Raw genomic sequence first — 25,163 nt, 5'->3', positions numbered from 1 at the left:
AAACCGGCTCTTATTTTTAATGACATGAACAAAAATAGCTTTTTTAAGAAGATGTTGTTTTAGGCTACTGTTAATATTTGGTAACTAGATTTCTTTTTTTTCTTTTTTTTCTTGTAAATGTATCTTTTACATCCAATAAGGCAAAGAAACCATGACATTACATTACAAGATAAGAAAATAGAACATATTTTGGGAGGAGAGACATAGAGACATATACACAAACTTTTTATCACTTTGAGATTATTTCATGAAAAGTGCTTTACAAACATATATATATATTATGGTCTGGCCTGCAGGGGGCGCTGCAGAGCTGAGGGAGGGGGTGAGAGAGAGAGAGGGGGAGCTCGCAGGAAAAAACCAGCGGGCAGGTCGCTCTTTGTTTCTGGCTGGACGGAGAACCGAGCGACGCTGCGACCGGAGCGACTGCAGACATCCCCGCCTCTTCGCCCGTGTGAGTGTCCCCCTCGTCCCCGCCGGTGAGGCCCGGTGCTCGGCCGCTGCCGCCGCTACAGGGCCGGGTTTGGCGGTGGTTTCCCGGGTGAAAGCAGCGCTCCAGCCCGACGGCGCAGCGCGCCGCGCCGCAATGAATGAAGCGTGTTGTGGAGCAGAGCGGAGCAGAGCCGCGGTCCGGGGGGCGGGGGGTCGATCAGCCCCGGTACCTGCACATGTGGCCCGGTCTGGTCCCGGTCCGACCCCGATGCCCGGTCCGACCCGAACCGCGGCGGCGGAGCATGTTAAGCCTGATTTATGGTTCCGCGTTACACCAACGCAGATCCTACGGTGCGCGTCGCCGCGTACCCTTCGCCGTCGCTTTAACGCAGAACCATAAATCAGGCTTTAGCGGCTATGTGGCTAACGCCTAGCCGCGGCTTGGCTGGTTGTTTCAGGCGGCTTTGTTCCTTCTGGCTCGGTTCTAGTCGCAGTGTCGTTATTTTATCCCCCTGAGCTCCATTAACAGCGAGTATCAATGGGGTTATATGGTGTTATATCCACCAGGGAGTTCTATCCTTAGTGGTACATCCGTGTGTAACAGCGTTACCTCTCAGACCCGGCTAGGCCCAGACACCACAGCCTCACAAACCTAAAGTACCAGCTGCATTTGACCAACTAGAGGATATTAACATTAAAACAGCCGAGCTGGTGCACTGTTGGGTTGATAAATGTATGTTTTTATTAATGTTCCAGCGCCACAGCAGCAGGACCTGAACCCCTGCTTTAACGTTTAAATGGCTTTGAGCCGCAGACGGTGTTAAAGTGCAGCCTCCTCCATCTGCTAAAAACACCTTATTGGGAGATAAATAACATCTATATACTACAATATGTTACACTTGGAGCAGGGGAACACTATCCTCTTGTGTTTCTATGGGGTTTGCGTGTGTTTGTTGTTGGATTGGTGTCATTTCTCTGGTTGTTATTTACAGACTCATGGGAAGCTGCTCTCAACCCTGTATCACTCATTAATGACTACCATCAAGCACATGGCTCAATATTGATAACTAGTTATACAGGACTGTCTCAGAAAATTAGAATATTGTGATAAAGTTCTTTATTTTCTATAATGCAATTTAAAAAAAAAAAAAAAATGCATACATTCTGGATTCATTACAAATCAACTGAAATATTGCAAGCCTTTTATTACTTTAATATTGCTGATTATGGCTTACAGTTTAAGATTAAGATTCCCAGAATATTCTAATTTTTTGAGATAGGATATTTGAGTTTTCTTAAGCTGTAAGCCATGATCAGCAATATTAAAATAATAAAAGGCTCAGTTGATTTGTAATGAATCCAGAATGTATGACATTTTTGTTTTTGTAATTGCATTACAGAAAATCACAATATTCTCTATATTCTCTTTTCGGAGACAGTCCTGTACAATTTAATTCATCATCAAGCAAAACAACTTGTCTATAGCATGTTTAAGCATACAGATTTGTTTATTGACTAATTTTCATCAGACTATTTTAATATTTTTAGAGTTTAGTTATGTTCCTTCAAAAACAAGCAATGTCAAGACATATTATACTTTTGGGGAATTGCACTATTGCACAATTGAGTTAACTGTTTAAAGAAATTGCTTGTGAGCACTTTTTAAAATAAAGAGCTCATTATATACATTATGTTGTTTCTTGTGGGTCTTTTCTTTTTTGTAAAAAGGAGAAAATATTATATTGCTATATGTTAGGATGTTGGAAGATTTGATCTTGAATTATTCAATTAGGGTTAATAGAAGAATCACAATTAAATTTAAAGGCATGGATATGTCACAGACCGGTCCTGATTAGGGCTGAACGACTTTGGAAAAATAATCTAATTGTGATTTTTTTTATTTTTTGTCCTTCTTTTCTTCAATGAAACCTAATGGATGATTTTAATACTAACACATATATTTAGGATACAATTTTTCTCCAAAGACTAGGCATCTTTGTTGTCATGCATATTTCAAAATAATATAACTAATTTTTTTTTAGAAAGTTTCAACCAGATTTTTTTAACACCACAAACCAACATCATACGAATTTGAAAGACTGAATTTTCTTTCTAGTTTTTTTTTTTTTATACAGTTAAATTGAACTACTTACATTTTTCACAAATCAAATAATTGAGCGTGTCCCAGAGTTGATTTAGTCCTATTTTTTTGTATTGTGGCTTCTGAACTGGTCCTGGTCTAAGACTTGGTCCTGGTCTAAGACCTGGTCCTGGTCTAAGACCTGGTCCTGGTCTAAGACTTGGTCCTGGTCTAAGACCTGGTCCTGGTCTAAGACCTGGTCCTGGTCTAGGGCCTCGTTCCTCTAAAATGCAGTGGAACGGTTCTTTGGTCTCGCTGTGATTCAGAAACTAACTTCAGTGTTGGCAGAGATCGCTCCTGCTCCATTTCAAATTGGGACAGTTAAACTCACCAAATGGCTCAAAGACATTTAAAACAGATCTGTTGGTGTTACTCGTTTAAGCATATCTTTTCAAGGGCACATAAATGATTTAATGTGTTAATTAATGTCTTCGTCCCAATCTGTGAACTGAGACTGACGAGTGGAGACTTCTCTGCCTCACGCAAAGGAGGACAAAAAGGTAGATAGGCATGGCACTGTAGAGTATTAATAGTTTAATCAGAGCTATGATAGTAAACTGTAGTATCCAATATCCAACCGTGACAAAAAAACCTACCAATTAGTTTCGTTGGTATAATGGTTGAATTTTTTTTTTACAATTATTAAAAACTGAAAATCACGAGAAACGTTTAGATGTGTGTCTCCTGATGCAGCAGCGGTGCTGTACCAGGGCTCACCCCCGGTATCATTTATCAACGTTGTGAAGCCAGGCTCTGTCACAGCGCCGGCATCACATCTTTAGCTAATGACGCGGTTGTTGACAGAATGATAATAACGTGCCGTTTTAAACTGCACTCGTAAGGACCGACACTTTCAAACGTTTCAGGCGATGATCCCTATCTTTGGCTTGTCTGGTGCACTAACGCTCAACATTTTAGCTACGCATCTGGCGTTTTTTACATGCTTGAACAAGTTTGTAGTTTTACTCGGTGAAGTGGCAATGTTAGCAGGGCTTGCTCTGAAGACCTGACGTTGCGCGGCATCTTCTTTTTCGTAAAAACTGAAATAATCCTACAGTAAGGATGTGCTGTTCCTCTTCTAGACTGAGTTTCAGCTGATTCAGTTTCAGACTGGTCCATCTAACCCACAGAGTGTAAAAAAGTGTTTAGTCATTGCGCAACAGAGTAGAATTGGTGCAGTCGAGTGCTCGCTCACCCTCACATCACGTGACAACCCTATAATCGCTCACGTTGCAATTACAAAATCACGTTTAACGATATTGCGATATCGCAAATGCAATTAATCGCTCATCCCTAGTCCTGATCTTTGCCTTATTCTGCTTCTCTTTCTAGGGGTACTTGCTGCTTCCACACATTCCCAGCTACTCCTGAACCATGTCCACTCCTGACCCCCCGATGGGAGGGACACCACGGCCCGGTCCCTCCCCAGGCCCAGGGCCATCTCCGGGAGGCATGATGGGCCCGAGTCCAGGTCCCTCTCCTGGCTCGGCCCACAGCATGATGGGGCCGAGCCCAGGACCTCCAGGATCTGGACACCCCCACCCTCCACAGGGACCCTCAGGATATCCTCAGGACAACATGCATCAGATGCACAAAGTAATACATGATTTTATTAGTATTGTTTATTTAATATTTAGTCCAGAAATATCTTCCACTTAGTTTAAAATTGCATTGTAGCTCACTAATTAGAAACACTTTTGCATTATTTATATTTATCATGATAAAAGTTGTAGTGATTGTGCACTAAGAAACTCATTTTGTCTTCTTTTTTTTGTCAATCCTTGCTCTGTTATCTACTGACTGTTCAACATATTTCCTCATGTTATTTTACAATTATAGAGAACAAATCAAAGTGTTTGTGTTTATTAAACCGCTGGCATCAACATTTGCTTCATTCTGTGATTTGATTTCAGCCCATGGAAACCATGCATGAAAAGGGAATGCCTGATGACCCCCGCTATGGGCAGATGAAGGGTATGGGCATGAGACCAGGGGGACACAGTGGGATGGGACCCCCTCCAAGCCCCATGGATCAACATTCCCAAGGTAGTTTATCCTAAGTGGTCCTCAGGGAATATATATCCTGTTTATCCTGAAATACTTGTAGTTTGGGTCATAAGTTCACATTGGAGAGAGCAAAACATGAGTAGGTGGTTTATGTTCTTGTAAAGACAGTGGTGAGAGCAGTCTGCATCCTTTTTTTTTGTTTGTTTTTTAAAAGTTGCATGATATAAATCTCATAACATTTAGATGTATACTCTTTATGGCTGAGGAAAGTTATCAATAAAACATCTTTCTTTTTTTAAGCTGCATACACGAAAGTAGTGATCATTCACTCTTGCAGACAAACAGCGAGGAAACCTATCCAGCTGGTTTCTCCTCTTGTGTTGCTGTTCATTTGCCTGCTAGAGCAGACAGCAGTGGGAGGGGAAGGGGGCGGGGTTGAGGGGTTTCCCCTTTCACACAACAACAAAGGCAGCTGCACCTACAAAACCAAACTGTCAGAAAGCAAAGGAGGATATGATGAATGGGAGGTGCTTAGAAGCAATACAAAGACCTGACAGCAGTGTTTGTTTTCACACCTAAACCAGGCTGAATCTAGCGTAGACATTTAAATAGTTTAAAGTGCACAACCTTTACTTATGGATTGCATGTCCTTTTTAATTGTATAAATCTTAAAAGGCACCAGATTAAAAATAAATAAATTAGGGCTGAAACGATTCCTCGAATAATTCGATTACAAAAAATGATCGAGGAATTTTCTCTGCCTCAAGGATTCGTTTAATTTTGCCAGATCAAAGCAGGTATTTCGCCCGGACTATGTTTAATGCGGCACAACGTGCTGACGCCGCACACGTAAAGGAAGAAGAAAGAGGCGGATATGTTTGGTTTTAGTAACATGCTCAGGCAGTCTGCAACGGCCCAGACGGGAGACACGTGTAGCTCAGTGCTTAACTTTTATTTTTAATCCACTTTATATTCTTCTGGTCGTTTCTCCTATATGTTCCCCCTCTAACCCGGTACATACATAGGTTCCTCTAAACATCTGTTCCCGCTACAGTTTTAACTAAAAGAAAAGGCAGAAAATGTCAGAAAAATAAAAACGTAATAAAGCTAACTGGGTAGTTTTCATTTAATTTGATCTCTGTAGTCATTCATGGATAAAACAAGCAGCACTGGTGCCTAATGTGCTCCAATACAGCAGGTCTCAGAATTATATTTTGAACACGGAAAAACTCAAAATCTTATACTTTAACTTAAAACTTAACTAGAACTTAAAAAGTGCTTGACACAAATGAAAGTTCAATTGAAACACGTGGGAAAAACACCTAACCTTTTTAAGTGATGTGTGTTATCAGGTGTAATGGCCTTTTTAGGTTAGAAATAAGAAAACTTCTTGGTAAGATCCTTAGTTTTTTGAGTGAAGGCAGTGAATTTGGTCGACTGGTGTAAGTTCAGGGTTTTTAAATGCACAGCCATGAACCTACTCTATTATATAATTTAGTCTTAGTAAAGTCAATTAACATCTAACATCTTATGTATATTTATAATTGCTCTTTAACTAAACAAAAATATTTTATATCCGATTACTTGATTAATCGATGGAATTTTCAGTAGAATATTCGATTACTAAAATATTCGATAGCTGCAACCCTAAAATAAATGTCTGACTTAACAACCGTTCTTCTGGTTTTTGTGTTTGGTCTGTAGGTTACCCGTCTCCACTGGGAGGCTCAGAGCATGCTCCCAGCCCGGTCCCTGCCAACGGCCCTCCCTCCGGCCCCGGCGCCGGCCCTATGGAGGGAACCGGGGACCCTAACCAGGTGATGGGTCAACCGACCCGCAGCGGCCCTCAGGGTCCAGTAGGACCGCCCGGCCCAGTAGGTGGACCGGGCGGTGCTGGTGGACCCACTCCTTTCAACCAGAACCAGCTGCATCAACTCAGGGCTCAGATCATGGCCTACAAGATGCTGGCACGCAGTCAGCCCATTCCAGATCACCTGCAGATGGCTGTGCAGGGGAAGAGGCCCATGCCAGGGATGCAGCAGCCGCCCATGCCCAACATGCCTCCGTCTGCAGGGCCTGGAAGTGCCCCCGGGGCGGGACCAGGACCTGCCCAGGCCAACTACAATAGACCACACGGTGAGTTGAGGAAGTCCTTTGAAGATGTTTATGTTATACAACTCTTTACTCTCTGGAGTTGACGGGCGGGCCAGAGCGTTTACAAGGAAGATGCAGCCTCGCTGAGTCTTTGAGATTTCAAACTTTACGTCACTTTTTAAATTGTGTTGATAGGTAAAGTAAAACCAGAGTTATGATAACTAATATATGGCAGTTTTTAAATTGTGTTGATGGTTAGAACCAGAGTTATGATAACTAACACACATGTTTTTCTGCATATTGCCATCATGTTTGGTGGAAGAATAAATGATAAAATTAGTCAGTTTTCCAGAAAGCATTTGCAAACAACTTTTGTCTTGTGATAGACAACAAATAAATTTCATGTGGCATAAATAGTTATGGCATAAATAGTGAGTGGCATCTTATTATGACATCTTTTATTTATTTATTTTTCTGTTTTGGATATCCAAAAAAGGTGTGAGGCATCGCCTGCATTTTAATGTAAAAAAAGTGTATATAACTTTGTTTGTTAAACTTACAAAGGTTTTGAAATTTACACTTTAATATTTTCATTCTTCCCTATAAAAGTCGTTTTTTCTTTTAAACGTGTTTGTCTTTTTCACAGTAAAAATATCCCAAATTTTCCTATTTCTGATTTTTAAGATTGTGTCATTTAAGGTCCAATGTATTATTACAGTTTGCTACATGCAAAAGTACGGTAGTCAAAAAACGGCCAGTTATACCTCAATACTCCAGAGGATTAACAACACTTTACAACACATAACTGACAGTTTAACATACATCTGAGGTAATTTATGAAAATGAGCTTGTTGTAGACAAAATCCTAACCATTTATCTTACAAATACCCTTTTTTTTTTTTCCAAAGGTATGGTGGGTCCTAACATGGTCCCCCCTGGACCTGCAGGAGTTCCCCCAGGTATGCAAGGCCAACCTGCAAATGGACCCCCAAAATCATGGCCCGACGGTAAACCTGGTCACAGCATCAGCATGGTACCAAGAGCAGTTTTAGGTTTATGATATCACAATGATGATCTCTTCCTAATTCCTCTCTCCCAGGACCAATTGTGAATGCCGCTACACCATCCAACCCTCCTCAGAAGTTAATCCCACCTCAGCCTACTGGCAGACCTTCTCCTGCTCCTCCATCTGTGCCCCCGGCCGCCTCCCCAGTCATGCCTCCTCAGACTCAGTCCCCCGGGCAGCCTGCACAGCCCCCGCCCATGATGCTACACCAGAAACAGAACCGCATAACCCCCATCCAAAAACCCCGTGGGCTGGACCCAGTAGAGATCCTCCAAGAGAGAGAGTACAGGTGAGAGACTGGAACACCACAAACATTTTAAAGTACAATGTTGCATGCAAACACTTTGGTACCTCATAGATGCTAAATTTGTATGTATAATATCATTAGCATCCCCTTTGCTTTGAAGTTGTTAACCCAGCGACCTGAAAGATCATTCAAAAAGTTATAGGTCTGATTTTATGTTGCGTGTTAATAATAAAATCACACAAAATTGAACTCAACAGTTATATATCGTTGTATATTATTTTAGAAACTGTCTGTGACATTATTACGTTAGCCTTTTTTAAAAGTCAGTTTTATTGTAAGAAGTATATTTTATATTGTACCGCCTGAAGATCTTTTGGGGGAATGTGTTTCTGTTTTGCAGGCTGCAAGCTCGTATTACTCACCGTATACAGGAGCTGGAAAACCTGCCTGGATCGCTAGCTGGTGACTTGCGCACAAAGGCCACCATTGAGCTCAAAGCACTGAGGCTGCTGAACTTCCAGAGACAGGTAAATGTAAAAAAAAAAAAAACAAACACCTTAAATGATGTAGTTAACTGAAAGAAAACTGCTCGATACTTGTTTAACCAGCATTGTTGTTCATCACCCCAAGAGGTAAATAATCAGTGATTAATAATTAATATCTTTTTGCACCTGCAGCTGCGCCAGGAGGTGGTAGTTTGCATGCGTCGTGACACCGCGCTGGAAACCGCCCTTAATGCTAAAGCCTACAAACGTAGTAAACGGCAGTCGCTGCGAGAGGCTCGCATCACCGAGAAGCTTGAGAAGCAGCAGAAGATTGAACAAGAGCGCAAACGTCGCCAGAAGCACCAGGTACCCAGAGAGAAATGATTAACACGGGCGGACTGTGGGGATGAAATACCAGAGCAAGGGTGTTGAGTTTCATTGCTTCAGTTATTTATTTGCGGCTGTAATTTTGGCATAACAACATTACAAAAGAGTTATGAATTGAGCAGAACTGAGGATGAGAATAGAATAAACCAAACTGAATTAAGGTGCTCACACATTTTTGTCCTTTCCTTTCTAGGAATACCTCAACAGCATACTGCAGCATGCCAAGGACTTTAAGGAGTACCACCGCTCCATCACAGCGAAGCTCCAGAAGGCCACTAAAGCAGTGGCCACTTACCATGCAAACACTGAGCGTGAGCAGAAGAAAGAGAACGAGCGCATTGAGAAGGAGCGAATGCGGAGGCTGATGGTAAGACTTCCTGACAAAAGTGCACCGGAAACGCAAAAGTACAACACAAACTCAAAATGGCATTTCTAGTAAAAATAATGATAGAAGTTGTCTCGTTGAAAATATCTAAACTCTTTGAATCTCTTCCAAGGCTGAAGATGAAGAAGGTTATCGAAAACTTATTGACCAAAAGAAAGACAAGCGCCTGGCCTACCTGCTGCAGCAGACCGATGAATACGTGGCCAATCTCACCGAGTTGGTGCGAGCCCACAAAGCTGCACAAGCTCTTAAGGAGAAGAAGAAGAAGAAAAAGAAGAGGGTGAATATATTAAATTGGTTTGCATGAAGCATCATTTTCATAGATGTAACTGTACTTTTAAATTTGAATGTCTTTCTCCGTCAGAAGCCCGAGCCTGTGGAGGGAGGTGCTGCTGCTTTAGGGCCCGATGGAGAGGTGAGTTCAGAAGGAGAAAACGCATTTTAAATATAGTTTTAAATAAGTTGTCATGATGTAAACATCTAAAATGAGACTTAAAAAGTCACGTTTTTTAAAATCTTTTTCCTTTCTTAACTCAGCCTTTAGATGAAACTAGTCAAATGAGTGACCTTCCAGTCAAAGTCATTCACGTGGACAGTGGCAAGATCCTGACGGGTGTGGACGCACCGAGGGCTGGCCAGCTAGAGGCCTGGCTTGAAATGAATCCAGGGTAAATATTATTAAACTGATTACTTATTGTTGAGATACTGGCCTTCATTAAGGAAATCTTTACAATAAGAAATAGGAAAGTTTGAACAGCCTGTTTTTATATGTTTGCATAAACTGAGTTGGTCCGTATCACTCAAAGCGTATCAATTAATTGTTTGCTTGTTTTATTCTGGTTGGTGCATTTGAGGAGTGTTACATAACTTTACATGATAGTCCTGTCATATCAGATTAATACTGTCCTTCGACAGAAGGGGGTAACCCAAATGTTTCTTACCGTATCCAAACCTGTTCTTCTGCAGATATGAAGTAGCGCCCCGTTCAGACAGTGAAGAGAGTAGTTCAGAAGAAGAGGACGAGGATGAGGTACACAATTCTACCTTACTGTGAGAGGGCGGCGTATCAATATTTGAAGTTTTCTATATTTCTTATTGTTTATTTGTTTTCTAGGATGAAGAAGAAGAGCAGCAGCCTCATTCCATTGCAGCTTCAACTGAAGATAAGAAGAAGATCCCAGATCCTGATAGCGAGGAAGTGTCAGAAGTGGATGTCATGCACATCATTGAGTAAGCGTGATAGTCGGATCCTTTCTTCAGTGGTGTTTGATCCCTTGTTCTTCTGTGATTGAGTCTCATGTCGATGCATTTGTGCCAGCTGTTTATATTTTTATTGTGTGTTACTTTTTACAAGCGTTAGATCTATTTATACTGTCCTTTTGAAGCGGAGACAGAGCCTTCTGTCCGTATCCTGCATTGATTTCCGCCTTTTGGCACAGAGCGTCGATGCCTATTATTACAGATGAAACACCAGAAGTCGTGCGGGACAGTGTTGAGTCTAGTGACTCAGTCGTTAACCAAATGTGAGAAAACGAAGCTGCCCAGCCTCCCGCACAGGTGTTTTGTAGGTCTCCTCCACCTGATGAGCTGCTTAACAATGAAGCAGGATGTCAGCCCTGCCGACATCCGAAAATAGTGAGACAGAATTGGACATTTATGCGCAGACTGTACCGACTCTGGTTCAGTGGTTTCACACCACAGCCGTTCACACCGCTTTTTGTTTCCTCCAACGTAGCGCAAATAAAACATTGCACATAAATTAGTTCACTATTCTCCAATAGCTTCCACGGCCATCTAATTTTTTATAGATAGATAGATGGATAGATTGAGTTATTTTGTTTACAGTAAAGATTTTTACTTAAATTAACAGCAAACAGTTGTTGTTTGTTAGTAAGTGATTGACTCATCGCTGCCCCCTGGTGGATGTACTGCTAAACCACCATATGAACGCTAATGATGTACAGAAGTATGAAGGACAGTAATGGGAATGTTTAGAATTGACGGATGTACAAACGTACGAAAGTGAGGTGTAAATAGATCTTTTACTCGTTTTGTGTTCGGCAAACATTTCACTGTGTTTTACATTCTCTTCTCCATCAGACATGCCAAGCAAGATGTGGACGATGAGTACGGCAGTGCAAGTTTCAACCGAGGCCTGCAGTCTTACTACGCTGTAGCTCATGCTGTCACCGAGAAAGTGGACAAACAGTCGTCCCTGCTGGTCAACGGGCAGCTCAAGCAATACCAGGTAACCACAGACTGATCAATACGTCTAATTATTCATAACATGATGAAGTTTTGCACTCGTACTAGGGCTGTGCGATTAATCGATTTTAAATCTAAATCGGATTTATTAATCCCAATCGATGTTAAAAAAAGGAAAATCGGAAAATCGATTTTCCTTTTTTGCAGCTGGCTGCATTACAGACAGAGCTCGTCTAATCTTTGTTTGGTCAAGAAAATTGTAAATGTTGTCACTTTACTAAACTCAAGGAGGATTTACAGTATCTTTCAATTGCACTTCATTCCCAATAGGGAAATTTGTTTGCTATGTTTCTTTAAAAAATAAAGATAAAATATTTGAAACAATTTATTCCATTGTCTTTTGTAGTTTTACCAAAAAAATCTAAATTGAAAATCGGGTTTTCAGAGAAAAAAATCGGGATTTTATTTTTGTCCAAAATCGCCCAGCCCTAACTCGTACATGGAAATCCAAATAGAAGTTTTAATGGTTGGAGTAGTTTAGAGCTAATTTAAGCTGCTTCATCCTCAGATTAAAGGTCTGGAGTGGCTGGTGTCGCTGTACAACAACAACTTGAATGGCATCCTGGCTGATGAAATGGGTCTCGGAAAAACCATCCAGACTATCGCACTTATCACATACCTCATGGAGTTAAAACGCCTCAATGGACCCTTCCTGATCATTGTACCTCTCTCGTAAGTCTGAGCATGACCTGAATTATGTTGCAAAGTAGAAACCTGTCTGAACTTGACTTGTCTTTTGTTTTCAGAACTTTATCAAACTGGGTCTACGAGTTCGATAAGTGGGCGCCATCTGTTGTGAAAGTCTCCTACAAGGCAAGTGGCTCTGTGTTTGAGACTGTGTCATCATGACAAATATTTGGAAGGGTATCTTTGTTTTTCATTCACTTTTGTTTTACTGTGTTAATGCAATAACTGAATTGTATTCTGTTAATTTTAGGGATCTCCAGCGGCTCGACGTGCATTTATCCCAATCTTGCGAAGCGGCAAGTTCAATGTGCTGCTCACCACATACGAGTATATCATTAAAGATAAGCAGGTCTTGGCTAAGGTAAAAGAGCCTCCTCAGGTTTCTGTTGATGGAATGACTGTCATAAGCTCGACCGTGTAAACGATATCTTCCTCCCACAGCTCCGTTGGAAGTACATGATTGTGGACGAAGGTCATCGTATGAAAAACCACCACTGTAAGCTGACCCAGGTCCTGAACACACACTACTTGGCCCCGCGGCGTGTGCTGCTCACGGGGACTCCCCTGCAGAACAAGCTACCGGAGCTCTGGGCCCTGCTCAACTTCCTGCTGCCCACCATCTTCAAGAGCTGCAGCACCTTCGAGCAGTGGTTCAACGCCCCCTTCGCCATGACCGGAGAAAAGGTGCGTGAGTGGTGCAGAATAGAAGTAATTGGAGACGCAAGTATTAAAAGCATACCGTGCAATATCTTAACAATTATCCTTTATCTCAAGGTTGACCTGAATGAAGAAGAAACCATCCTGATCATTCGACGTTTACACAAAGTGCTCCGGCCGTTCCTGCTGCGCAGACTCAAGAAGGAGGTCGAGGCCCAGCTGCCAGAGAAGGTTCGGCTCTTTTATAGTAGTTGCAACTTCAAAAGGTCCAAGGCATGTAGCTGTCAGAGGAGGCCATAAACATACGTCATAAAATGACTTGTTTGTTTAAGTCAGACGACAACAACTCACTTCTAAAATTATAAAAAAAAGAGCCAAAAATGGTGAAGAAAAAAGAATTGGGGGTGAAAAGTCAGTAGGTTTACTAGACAATCTGGATTATTTCCCCTTAGTTTCAGTTTGCCAAAAGCAGATCTCTGTCCTCCACGACTCCTGTCTCTTCCAAAGTTAACGGACCAGAAAAACCACACCTCAGTTGTTGCACATACCTCGCTCCCTCCAAATGGCAGCAACACATAACTTGTAAAGATGCAACTGTGACTCGTCAAGGCAGAGTGGCTGAAGAATGATTTACAAGCCTTTTTACAATTGGCCATTTATTATTTAGTTTTTAACGTTTACTGGAATCCTGTTTAAACAACCGACTTGTTTCCGGCAGTACATCTTTAATCACAGCGTGTATGTAACACGTTGGCTCTGCTAAGCTCTTCCATCATTCCTGGCTTACAGGTGGAGTATGTGATCAAGTGCGACATGTCGGCCTTGCAGAGAGTCCTGTACAGACACATGCAGGCTAAAGGAGTCCTGCTCACTGATGGGTCCGAAAAAGACAAGAAGGTGAGCAGATAAAACTGATTACTTCAGTGAAACTTTTGATAATTAATGCCATTTCAAAATTGTAACTTATTTGGCCCCTAGAAGACCACTGTGGTTTGTTTATTTATTTCCTTATTTTAAATATTTTAGGGTAAAGGTGGCACAAAGACCCTGATGAACACTATCATGCAGCTGAGGAAGATTTGCAACCATCCCTTCATGTTCCAGCACATTGAGGTATGAAACACTCACTTCAATGATGTCGTACAAGGTTTTCTTCCAAGTAGACCAGAAACATTAAACTTGAGTCCAGTTTTCAGAAACGATTAAATGTAGCATTTTAATTTCCCTTACAGGAGTCCTTCTCTGAGCACCTTGGTTTTACTGGTGGAATCGTGAGCGGGTATGTAAAACTGATGTTTTTATCATGTTCTTAAATGTCTTGGCTTTGCCGTGGGTACTTTATTATTGCTTTTCTCACACCCCCCCCCCCCTTTTCTTTCTGCACAGTCCTGATCTGTATCGTGCCTCTGGAAAGTTTGAGCTGCTGGATCGCATCCTGCCCAAGCTGAGGGCCACCAACCACAAAGTGCTGCTCTTCTGTCAGATGACCTCCCTCATGACCATCATGGAGGACTACTTTGCATACCGCAGTTTCAAGTACCTGCGTCTGGACGGTGAGGCACATCTAAACAAGGCTGACCTTTGGTCAGCTGTCTTAAAATACACCTTTTGTGTCTTTAAATGAAATGCATATCTACTAGCTGCTACTCTCGCCTAACCATATGAAACATTTGTCATACAAGTACCAACTTAATGTGCATTTCTGTTCTTAACTCCCCCAGGAACCACCAAAGCAGAGGACCGTGGTATGCTGCTAAAGACCTTCAATGACCCGGCCTCTGAGTACTTTGTGTTCCTGCTCAGTACCAGAGCAGGAGGTTTGGGTCTGAACCTGCAGTCGGCCGATACTGTAATCATTTTTGACAGCGACTGGAACCCTCATCAGGTGCTGTAATGAGCTCAAACAATCTCAGGAGACAAAATTTGTACAACATCTTTTTTTATATTTACCTCCTGCACTGTTGCCATTATTGCTTGTTTCGTCCTTAAGAGTCCGTCCCCTGTAATCTCATTACACGGTCCGTCATGCAGTAGAGCAGTATGTGACATGGTTCATAAAAGGTTTGTTGGAACTAAAAGCAAAAGTGTGACAAACCTGTAATTTTGTCAGAAATGATGGCATGTTCCCATTACCCCACACAAAAAGACAGGACTCTGTAGAAGGAGGAGTTTTTAGACGGCTTTGACCATTACTGCTTATTTCATCTAAGAAAAAAAACATCTATACAGTCACGTGCAGCACTAAGTGCCTATTCTTTTAATTACTTTAGTGTTAAAACATATTAAAAATAAATTGGTTGTAGTATTATTATTAGACAAATACAACCTCAGACTTTTTACTGACATTTAGTCAGTAAAATGAAGCTATGATTACAGCCCTCACTGTTTCCATAGGATTTAAGAGGTTTCGTTGCCCCCAGATACTTCTCATCAGCAGCTTAGATGAATTGATCACCGCCAGCTATGCAGAACTCTGTAAACGCAGATACTTTCATAGTTTGCTGCTCCGGTGCAATCATGCCAGGAGGAAATAACAAAGGGTTATGAAATCATTTCTAAAACATTTTGGGGTGCTCAGAGAGAATTAAGATATTTGAGATGCACACAAACACAAAAAAAAACTACATTTGACCCTACCCACCCCACTCATTATGTTAATTGTAAATATCAATAACTGCACTTTTAGAAAATGGCTCTACATGTGCAGTTTATTTCCACAAGTTGTCAAGTTAAAGCCTCCTTGTGTCCAGAAAAGGAATCAGTGGCATGACTGATGATTGGGGGTTTAGAGTTTGCTCTAATTGAGAAAATAAAAGACTCAAAGTTTATAGATTGGCCTAATGAAAGTCCAGACCTCCAGTCAGTTCAAATGCTGAACCCTTAGATAGTTATGAATAAATATCAGTGCTGAAGCGATGTTGTAAAATTCCTCCAGGATGATGTGAGGGACTGATAGTCCTACAGGAAATTACTCAGGTTATTGCTGCTGAAGGTGAATCTACACTTGAAGCATTGGGGTGGATAGTGTTGCCCACATGATTTTATTTTTCATGAGGTAAATCATTTTGTTTTGTGATTACGACCCCCCCATCACACATGACTTGGGCCCATGAGTGCAGATCTTTCAGTCAACAAAAGGTTTTATTTTTGGCTCTATTGCTCCGCCGGGTTTCCACGCCAGCGGTCCACCTGAACTCTCTCTCCGTTTTTCTTACAGGACTTGCAGGCTCAGGACAGAGCTCACCGTATCGGTCAGCAAAATGAAGTGCGCGTGCTCCGCCTGTGCACGGTCAACAGCGTGGAAGAAAAGATCCTGGCCGCCGCCAAGTACAAACTGAACGTTGACCAGAAAGTCATCCAGGCCGGCATGTTCGACCAGAAGTCCTCCGGTTGTGAGCGCCGGGCCTTCTTACAGGCCATTCTGGAGCACGAGGAACAGGACGAGGTCGGGGCTCGAGGCGGCTGCAGCACTAGGGGGGCGTGGGTGGGTGTGATCTGAACCTGCACTAACTTTGCCCACCCACCCACATCCACCTGTGCGCTCCCTCTTCATTCTCTTTTTCTCTTCTTATTCCCCTTTTTCCTCAGGATATGCAAGTTTTCATCAATTCAAGCTTCTCCTTTTGTCCCTGATGTTTTTCTGCTTCTATACAAACCTTTAATGGTTAATATGATACTTTATCTTTCCTACTATGAAATGCTTCTTCCTTTTTAGATTTCTTTACTTTGACCTTTCTCAATTTCTGACTTTGATCTTTCTTTGGCAAGCTTTGTGGATTTGTGGGTGTTCTTTTTAATGTTAATAGTTTGATTTGCAAAGCTTTATTACACTTGCAAGTTAGTTTACCACGCCTGCAGAAGGCAGCGGCACTACGCCGAGAGCTAAGTGAAAGACATAAGTTCAGAGACCTGGCTCTGAGGTGCCACATAGATCTGTGGTCAGCCTTTTCTCATTTCCACTCTTTCCTTTTGTCTGCAGGAGGAAGACGAAGTGCCAGATGACGAGACTGTGAATCAAATGATTGCCAGAAGTGAAGAGGAGTTTGAGCAGTTCATGGTTAGTATCATTTATACTTCCGTTTCAGTGATGATATACTATATTCTTAAAGTCTGAAGGCTGATGCGTACTCCACAAGAGCAAAGAAATGTGTTCTTGAACTCGAGAACAAGGGAACAAAGTTCGTTCTGACCACGACATTTCATAGTTGATGAGAAGCCTGAGTGCAGAAGTGGCCCGTCCCACTGCAGCACCACGTGCAACTCACGTACAGGGTTGCCTGGCAGAAAGATAAGCAACAGTCGCATGAATGCCAAAACCCCTGGTGTGGAGAGATCTTGTGGTTATATATCACGGAAAGAGTATAAATCAGTAGTTTCAAACACTGGAAGAGCGAAGATGCATCAGGGCGACAAATAAGGGAGGGGTTAGCAGGAGGGAGCGACGATAATGATGAGTCCTCACCCACTTTAACATGTCACAAACCAGTAACTCAGACACAAACTATTGGCTGATTATTTATATCAGTATGTGTTGTGTATAGTTTACACACAGTAGATTCAATTTATTTTATTTATGCAGCAATAATTTGTTTCTAGGATCTATCCAGAGACCCAGAGCATGACCCCTGAGTATTTATAACATAAACAGTTGCAGGTTAAAACATCCCCATGTAGGATAAAAACCTTAAGCCGAACAGTGGCAAGAAAAACTGAGCAGGACCTGGAACCAGCCGGGTAGATCTGGCAGAAGCTTCAAGGATTTCTGCTTCCCGCTTCTAAAGTTTGGAGACATTTCAAGTCACGTTGAATTGATGCAGAAGGTAAAGATCCTTAGCAGGGAAATGAGAGGCAGCAGAAACGTGGCTCAGCTCTTGTTTTTAAGAAATACCAAAAGAAAAAAAGAAGTTACGGTTCCCCAAAGTCATTAATAAGTGCAACAGAAACAACAAAATAGCAACAGCACGGTGACGATGACGGAGATGACAGGTTTCTACTTGCTGGAGGAGGAGGATTTATTATTCTGATTATCGAGGAGAGTTGTGGTAGAAACTGCACCAGAGTGAAAGTGGGGGTGACATTTGCTTCTCCACATAAACCATATCCCACTTAACATTACTGACCAATCACACACCATACGAGGAGAAAAAGATTCTGTTCTCGCAGGCTTGGGAACGATGTTCTCCGTTCTTGTGGGAAACGTATCAGCCCTCAGTCTGACGCCTCTGTCTGTGTTTCCAGCGCATGGACCTGGACAGACGCCGCGAGGACGCCCGGAACCCCAAGAGGAAACCTCGTCTGATGGAGGAGGACGACCTGCCGGGCTGGATCCTGAAGGACGACGCTGAGGTGGAGAGGCTGACCTGCGAAGAGGAGGAGGAGAAGATGTTTGGGAGGGGCTCCCGTCAGCGGAAGGAGGTGGACTACAGCGACTCGCTCACTGAGAAGCAGTGGCTCAAGGTGGGAGGACTTACAGTCCCCGAGCGTCTTATCAAGGTGTCACTCTGTCACGGCATTCAAGCCTGAGCTTCTTCTCCCCACAGGCTATAGAAGAAGGTAATCTGGAGGACATAGAGGAGGAAGTGCGTCACAAAAAGACAACCAGAAAACGAAAGCGAGACCGCGACCACGACTGCGGGCCGGCCACGCCCAGCTCCAGCGGCGGCCGCGGGCGGGACAAGGACGAGGAGGTGAAGAAGGCCAAGAAACGTGGCCGCCCCCCTGCCGAGAAGCTGTCCCCCAACCCCCCGTCCCTCACCAAGAAGATGAAGAAGATCGTCGACGCCGTCATCAAATATAAGGACGGGTGAGATGGCCGAACATGCTATTAGCACGATGACTAGGGCCCAGTCCCAATCCCCCCCTTAGTCCTACTTTTCAGCACTACCACTAAATATTGCGCGTTCCCGTGAGGGTAGTGGTGTCCCAATTCCTCTTTTCATCTAGGGGGAGTGGACATAACGAGGGCTAGTGGTTATCGATCTAGTCCTTCACAGCGAGGGTTTTCAGATGCTGACTTCGCGACCTAGGGCCAGAAAAATTTCCCAGAATGCTTTTCGTCATCATTTGCAGACTGAATCAGACGAAAAAACATGGCGGACATTTCTTATTTTTTAGTGAATAAAATCAACATTTTGAGTTTCTGCATAAAAATGTGTTTTGATTACATTTCTAGCGAGAAATATATATTTTACTTTCATAATATTCACTTAGTGAATGTACATAATCACTCGTTTGCCCGTTGTTGCGTTGTATCTTCAGATCTCGCCAGAATAAAGGCTGATATATGGTTCCGTGTTACACCAAAGCAGAGCCTGCAGCGGCGTGCTGCGCATGGTGCGCGTCGCCGCGTACCCTACGCCGTAGGCTCTGCGTCGATTTAACGCGGAACCATAAATCAGCTCGCGAGCCGGCGGCTCTAGATATCCCCGAAAACATCGGATCAAATTTCCTAATAGGCGTTATTTGGATAAACTGAGCCCAGGTTGGGGATCTTAACGGTTACTTTTACGCCGGAAAAAATATTAAAACTTAATAAAGTGGCATATTAACAACGCTACAGCTGAAATTAAAACAGCTTTTAGCTCTCGGCTTCCTGATATGGTGTGACGTATGTGCAAACGTAACTACGCAGTCGCTTACGTACCCGAACGTAAACCACGCAGTGACGTAGCAAGTGGTGTCCCAATCCCTAGGGAAGATTACAGTTACTCATTTTTAGGGCTAGTGGTAGAAAGTAGGGGGTGTATTGGGATTGGCCCTAGAACTAGAAGAAGAAAACGGGAGATGTGATTAGAAGTAACCATGACAGTACGGCTCGTCTTTGCAGCAATGGCCGACAGCTGAGCGAGGTCTTCATCCAGCTGCCGTCTCGCAAAGAGCTGCCAGAGTACTACGAGCTTATCCGCAAGCCCGTGGACTTCAGGAAGATCAAGGTACGGATGGAAGATAACGTCCTCTTTGTTTTTTTTTTCTTCTCTCTGTTGTTGTTTCTCACATTTGCTTGATTGTTGCATCAGGAGAGGATCCGCAGCCACAAGTATCGCAGCCTGAACGACCTGGAGAAGGACGTCATGTTGCTGTGTCAGAACGCCCAGACCTTCAACCTGGAGGGCTCTCTGGCAAGTCTCGCTGCGTCTGCATGAACGATCCATGTTCACATGAATTTAGATGACAACACAGCTTCCTTTTAGTTAGTTAGTTAGTTTATTTTGCACATAAAACAGAACAGTAAAAAACAAAGGTCAAATGAAGCATTGTGCAGGAGAGGTGGAAGCCAAAAATGCTTATGAAAATGCCTCCCATTTTATAAAACAAACATTAACAACAGCAAAAGCAAAAACACAATATAAAAATAGATAAAATAAAACGGAAAAAGACAATTTAACATGAAAAGAAAAACACTACTGAATTATTGAAAGATGGAAAAAATGATGTAGGATAATTGCATGAAGAAAAGTACAATTTAAAAACTCCAGAAGTGTTTCTGATCTTAACTAAAAAATATTTTTTTTCAAGTGTTTTTTGAACAAAGCCAGTGAAGATTATAGATGAGATTTTATTGATGTAGATAAATTGTTCCATAGGGATGGTCCTCTGTATTTTAAAGTGCGATGATTGCGTGAAGTCCGGCATAAAGGAAGGTGAAAGTCCTTTGAGTGTCGTGTCTGATATGAATGGATGTCTGAGGAAAACTTAACAAAATTCTGGAAGCTGAAAGGAAGGTCGTGAGATGAATATACATACTTATACATAAACACACAGGTTTGATAGGTGTTCACATTGAAGACAGATAACAAATGACATTTTCTAAAAAGAAAAATAGAAGATTCAGTTTTTTTTGTCAAAAGTAACCATCAGTTTTTCCCACTTATTAACTTTGTACCAACCTTTCAGATCTACGAGGACTCCATCGTGCTCCAGTCCGTCTTCACCAGCGTGAGACAGAAGATCGAGAAAGAGGACGAAAGCGAGGGAGAGGACAGCGAAGAAGAGGAGGAGGAGGTCGATGAAGGCTCCGAGTCTGAATGTGAGTATCGGAAAATGGCAAAACCTTTACCAGTGCCAGCAGGAGTAGCCATTCTGACATCACGCCGTTTGGGATTTTGGATTTGTGTTCAGCCCGCTCGGTGAAGGTGAAGATTAAACTGAGCCGGAGAGAGAAGGGCGACCGAGGGGGCAAAGGCCAGCGCCGGCGGGGCCGCGGAGCTCGGGCCAAACCTGTGGTCAGCGACGACGACAGTGAAGAGGAACAAGAGGAGGTGAGAGACGAGCAGCACGACCACACACTCCCGGTAGTCAGTAGGGGTGTAACGATACACTAATCTCACGATACGGTACGATACACGATATTGAGGTCACGATAACGATACGATATTATAGCAGTATTTTTTTAACAACCTTGAATGAGGAACATATGACTGGAAAAAATGTCTTTTATTTGAGAGACACAAAATACAAAACAATACTGTGCGTTTGCCTTATTGTTACAGTTTGTAATGCTTTATAACTTTTACGTTTTAAAGAGAAAGCCAGGCCAACCATTTTCCACAAACTGAACTAAAAGTAAATGTCAGGTTTGCATTATGCATCTTCAGTTTCATACAAGTACAAATATTTTGCCACAAACTGAATAGTTTCTCTCATGTATGATCAGACTTTTTTCTTTTCCAGAAATTTAACAACTAAAATTAAATAAATAAATAAAAGTAAATAAATACATACAATTTTACATCATAAAACAGATTGATTCATGCTCACCTTATAAGTGTAAGAGGAGATTTATTTTTGTTAAGAAGGTTATTTTGGTAATTCAGGGTTCATTATTTTATAAATATATTCTTTATATTCTGATGTAAATCAGGGACTATAATGACACTAGTCAGTTTATCTGTAGTGATTAGTCTGTTTTAGATTGGGCGGAGTGATACGCCACAGTACGGCACTAGGTGCTGTGTTGATGTTCTAAAATCCTACACTGAGGGACATTAAAGTACACTCCAACTCGGAAGAAGTTGCCCCCGTGTTTATCCTACTAAAAAGGTTTAATTTAATAAGGTAAGGCTTAACTCTACACCAGCCTTACATAAGTAAAAGTTCAGAGTTAAAAACGCCCCAAGAGTCCCGTTATCGGGACTGCAAAACAGTACAGTTTCTTCTGAGCGGAGTAAGATTTTGGTCCACGGGTCGAGGCTCGGTCTGCACGCGCGGTCAGATGCGCGTTACTAGTCAGCACAATAGATTAATATTAATAACCCATTATCGCGATAGTTTGTCACCTCCACAACACGTTTTGTGACGTTTTTGTAACGCGAAATTTCGTGGCACGTTATATTGTTACACCCCTAGTAGTCAGCGGTGCGGGTGTGCAGGGCGGTGGAGCTGAATCTGTGGTTTTTTGCAGGAGCGTTCAGCCAGCGGCAGCGACGACGACTGAAGTCCAACACCGACCGGACCCACAGCCCACTGAGCCCTCAACTCGACTTGATGCATTTTATTTAGACACAGCAGGGAGAAAAACAAAGGCCTAGTTTTACTTAGATGAGCTGGTTTTTAGTGAGACGGCTGACTTGTCATTAAAGTATACCATTAACAAAAAAGTAAAAAAGACAAAAAAAAAGGACATGAAACCTATGAATCATCTTCATATTTAAACCATTTCTCATTATCAATAGTAGTCTGTCTCTTTGCCTTTTTTGTTTCCTCCCCCAAGTGGAAGATTGACAGAGCCTGAAATATAAATTGATTGTGGGCCATCAAATAACTTTTTTTTTTAATTATTATTGTTATTATTTTTAAAGTGGTATTCATTTTGTTGTTGTACACTTTGAGCGGAGTGAGCATGTGAACCAGAAGTCGCTGCATTCCTCGAAGTCCCTTTTTGAATGCATGTGTTGCGAGTCTGTGGAAATGCACCTGGATGCGTCTCCACCATTATCTCTGTGTTTAATTTAAGACTACAAGCGGGATTACGGTACGTCCCACTCTGCAGCCCCTCCCTCTCAGGTCACGTTTGTAAAGGGCAGGAAGGGACAGGGACTTTTTCTCTTGTCAGTGTCACTGGATTCCAAAAAGTACAATAAAGGCATCTCGTAATTACTCCGTTGTGTTTGACATTTGTGGTGCAAAGATGAGCCGAGCTGCACCAGCTGCATCTGGATATCGGTGGGCCTAATGAGAGCAGGTTTGTTGAAGTCTACACTATTCCCTCCATCAGTGTCAGCAGCACTTGATCTCAGCTGGATTTCATTCATAAATCCCATCAGTATACTTTTCCTTTCTCTGAAGTCTGAAGATGTTTCAGGTGTGTTCATCTGGGAAAGGTTGCTGAACTTTACATGTAACCTAGTTGGTCTTTAAGGTTTATTTAAGTTAGAATGTGTCTCCTTCTTGTTTAATGACATCCATACAAAGTCAAATGGCATGAATTCTTCAAGCAAGTAAAGGCCATTAATCAAAACTGTTATTACCAATGTTAATTCATTCATGTTGAGCTTAAAAAAATTATGGTTGTGAATAACGCACTACTCGATGGATGTTTGGAGGACAAATAATGGGATCTTTCGGACTTTAAACGGGTTTTCCCTCGGTTGGCACACGTGGATCCGGGTCCCACATATTCAATATACTGGATTCACTCAACTAGGAGTCAAACGTAATGATTCAGGGTTGTCTGTCTGCAAGATCACATGTTGAAATAATCTCAATAATAGGATCTTTTTCCACATCTCTACACCTGTACCTGGTTCCACTGCCAACTGCATAACCACCTGGTTGCATTGTTGTAGCGAGACCTTGAATATGATATGAGCAATTGAAGCATCTGAACCCTTTATTATTCATATATTTGGATTTTTGCTGATTTCTGAATCAGAATCAGTTGGACCTGAGCTACAGAGTTTTCACAGGATTTCATCTCCTGGATTCTACCGTCTGTGTGAAAGCAGTTGTAGTCCTTGTGTGTCATACATCTTTTATCCAGATTCTCCTGTCAGTATGCCACACTGCTCCCCTCTTCTCAGCTGCAAACTCACACTTGCACTGTCGTGCACTACGTTGATCTCAGACGACTGAACCCTGACCCACATCGGATCAGGTTTACGTTTCTGACATTGTCAGACAAGCAGGAGCACCGACTATTATCTAGCAGAGACACAGTCCCGTTAATAACACTGGAATTAAAATCCTATGTTGAGATTACATGTACTTTACTCGAGGAAGGTGGGTTTTGGAATAGTTTCATGATATAAAATGTGTGAAATTGGGAGATCATTGCCAGGATTCAGGCATACAGGACCCAAATCAACAGGCACTCCAGGGCAAAACAGACTGCCGGGAGGAGAAAATCCAGAGCACAAGATTTGTGTGAAAGCATGTGAAATTCATGTTTTTTTTATGTATTTTTCTTATAGGGCAGATTAAAAACACACTCCAAATGATGTTTTTAAGCATTTCCCCTCTCAGCTGCTCACCTCATTCAACCAATAAATAAATAAGGAAGTAAATAACAATAAAGTAAATAATAATTAATTTAAGAGACTTAAAAAAAAAATCAATTTCAATCAAAAACAGCTTAAATAATGGGGTGGAATTTCAAAATGTACTTTTATGAATACGGAATGTACCTAATAAAATATAGAGGTTGACAATAGTGCAAATGTTTTTCTCTTTGAATTCAAAATAAGTAATAACATTTTTCCCTTCTATGTTGATTTTATATGTTGTTTTGCACAGTATGTTTTTTAGTAGTACTACTATATGAGCAATCATAAAACAGGTGAGTTACACTTTCAGGTTCAGTTTTACAAAAGGTACACTTGTTTTCAATATCACAAAATCTTGAAATATATGTGTTAGATGGATATATGTTATGCAGTATTTTTAAGTGTAGTTCTTTGATTTTATTTGTGATACAAAATCTAAAAGGAACACGTCATGCTTTATGCCAATTCATATTTACAGAAAGAGCATTCCAGAAAAACTTCTCTCGTGTTATTTTTCTTGCATTATAAAAACATTCTCTAATATGTTTATTAGTAAATGTTTTACTCAAGATGTCAATACCATTTATATAAAGGGTTTTAACAGTTGCACATTCTGTCTTTTGTATCTTTTCATTAAGTCTTTTGTAGCTTCTCACTAACTCTTTTGTAGCTTTTCATTAACTCTACTTATGTCCATTTCTGCAGCTGCTCTCTGCCTGGCTGGTGACGTGAACGTCTAGCTGTCACAGCGAGACGATCCCTGTTGAAAAGAGAGACCTTGTTCCTGGACAGCAGGCAACCTTTCTTGCCATCGCCTCTAAAAAAAATGGTCTC

At 41.9% G+C, this 25,163-nt stretch overlaps 1 protein-coding gene across 4 annotated transcripts; it reads left to right on the top strand.

Annotated features, from left to right (window-relative positions):
- The first annotated feature begins 320 nt into the window (after positions 1–320).
- On the top strand, positions 321–22,944 carry smarca4a (SWI/SNF related, matrix associated, actin dependent regulator of chromatin, subfamily a, member 4a). 4 transcript variants are annotated; one of them, XM_061712443.1, is made up of 34 exons: positions 321–451; positions 3,902–4,165; positions 4,483–4,615; positions 6,281–6,712; positions 7,579–7,677; positions 7,770–8,025; positions 8,384–8,510; positions 8,661–8,834; positions 9,049–9,222; positions 9,353–9,520; positions 9,608–9,655; positions 9,778–9,908; positions 10,207–10,270; positions 10,355–10,470; positions 11,341–11,488; positions 12,014–12,177; positions 12,252–12,318; positions 12,443–12,553; positions 12,634–12,876; positions 12,967–13,080; positions 13,639–13,746; positions 13,876–13,962; positions 14,082–14,128; positions 14,236–14,402; positions 14,571–14,734; positions 16,067–16,333; positions 16,829–16,906; positions 18,088–18,306; positions 18,390–18,652; positions 19,676–19,781; positions 19,866–19,960; positions 20,736–20,875; positions 20,968–21,107; positions 22,250–22,944. In XM_061712443.1, exons 2-34 carry the CDS (start codon positions 3,944–3,946, stop codon positions 22,280–22,282), a joined length of 4,905 nt encoding a protein of 1,634 aa, XP_061568427.1. In that variant the 5' UTR covers positions 321–451; positions 3,902–3,943; the 3' UTR covers positions 22,283–22,944. The 4 variants fall into 4 exon arrangements, with proteins under 4 accessions (XP_061568427.1, XP_061568428.1, XP_061568425.1 ...); XM_061712444.1 differs by having other exon boundaries at positions 9,605–9,655; positions 16,067–16,294; XM_061712441.1 differs by having other exon boundaries at positions 9,605–9,655.
- The last annotated feature ends 2,219 nt before the right edge of the window (positions 22,945–25,163 follow it).

This window comes from Cololabis saira, chromosome 21 (assembly GCF_033807715.1).
Source record: "Cololabis saira isolate AMF1-May2022 chromosome 21, fColSai1.1, whole genome shotgun sequence".
NCBI classification, from domain to species: Eukaryota; Metazoa; Chordata; class Actinopteri; order Beloniformes; family Belonidae; genus Cololabis; species Cololabis saira.
Note: the sequence above shows the minus strand (reverse complement) of the source record. Positions and strands in the feature narration are given on the sequence as shown.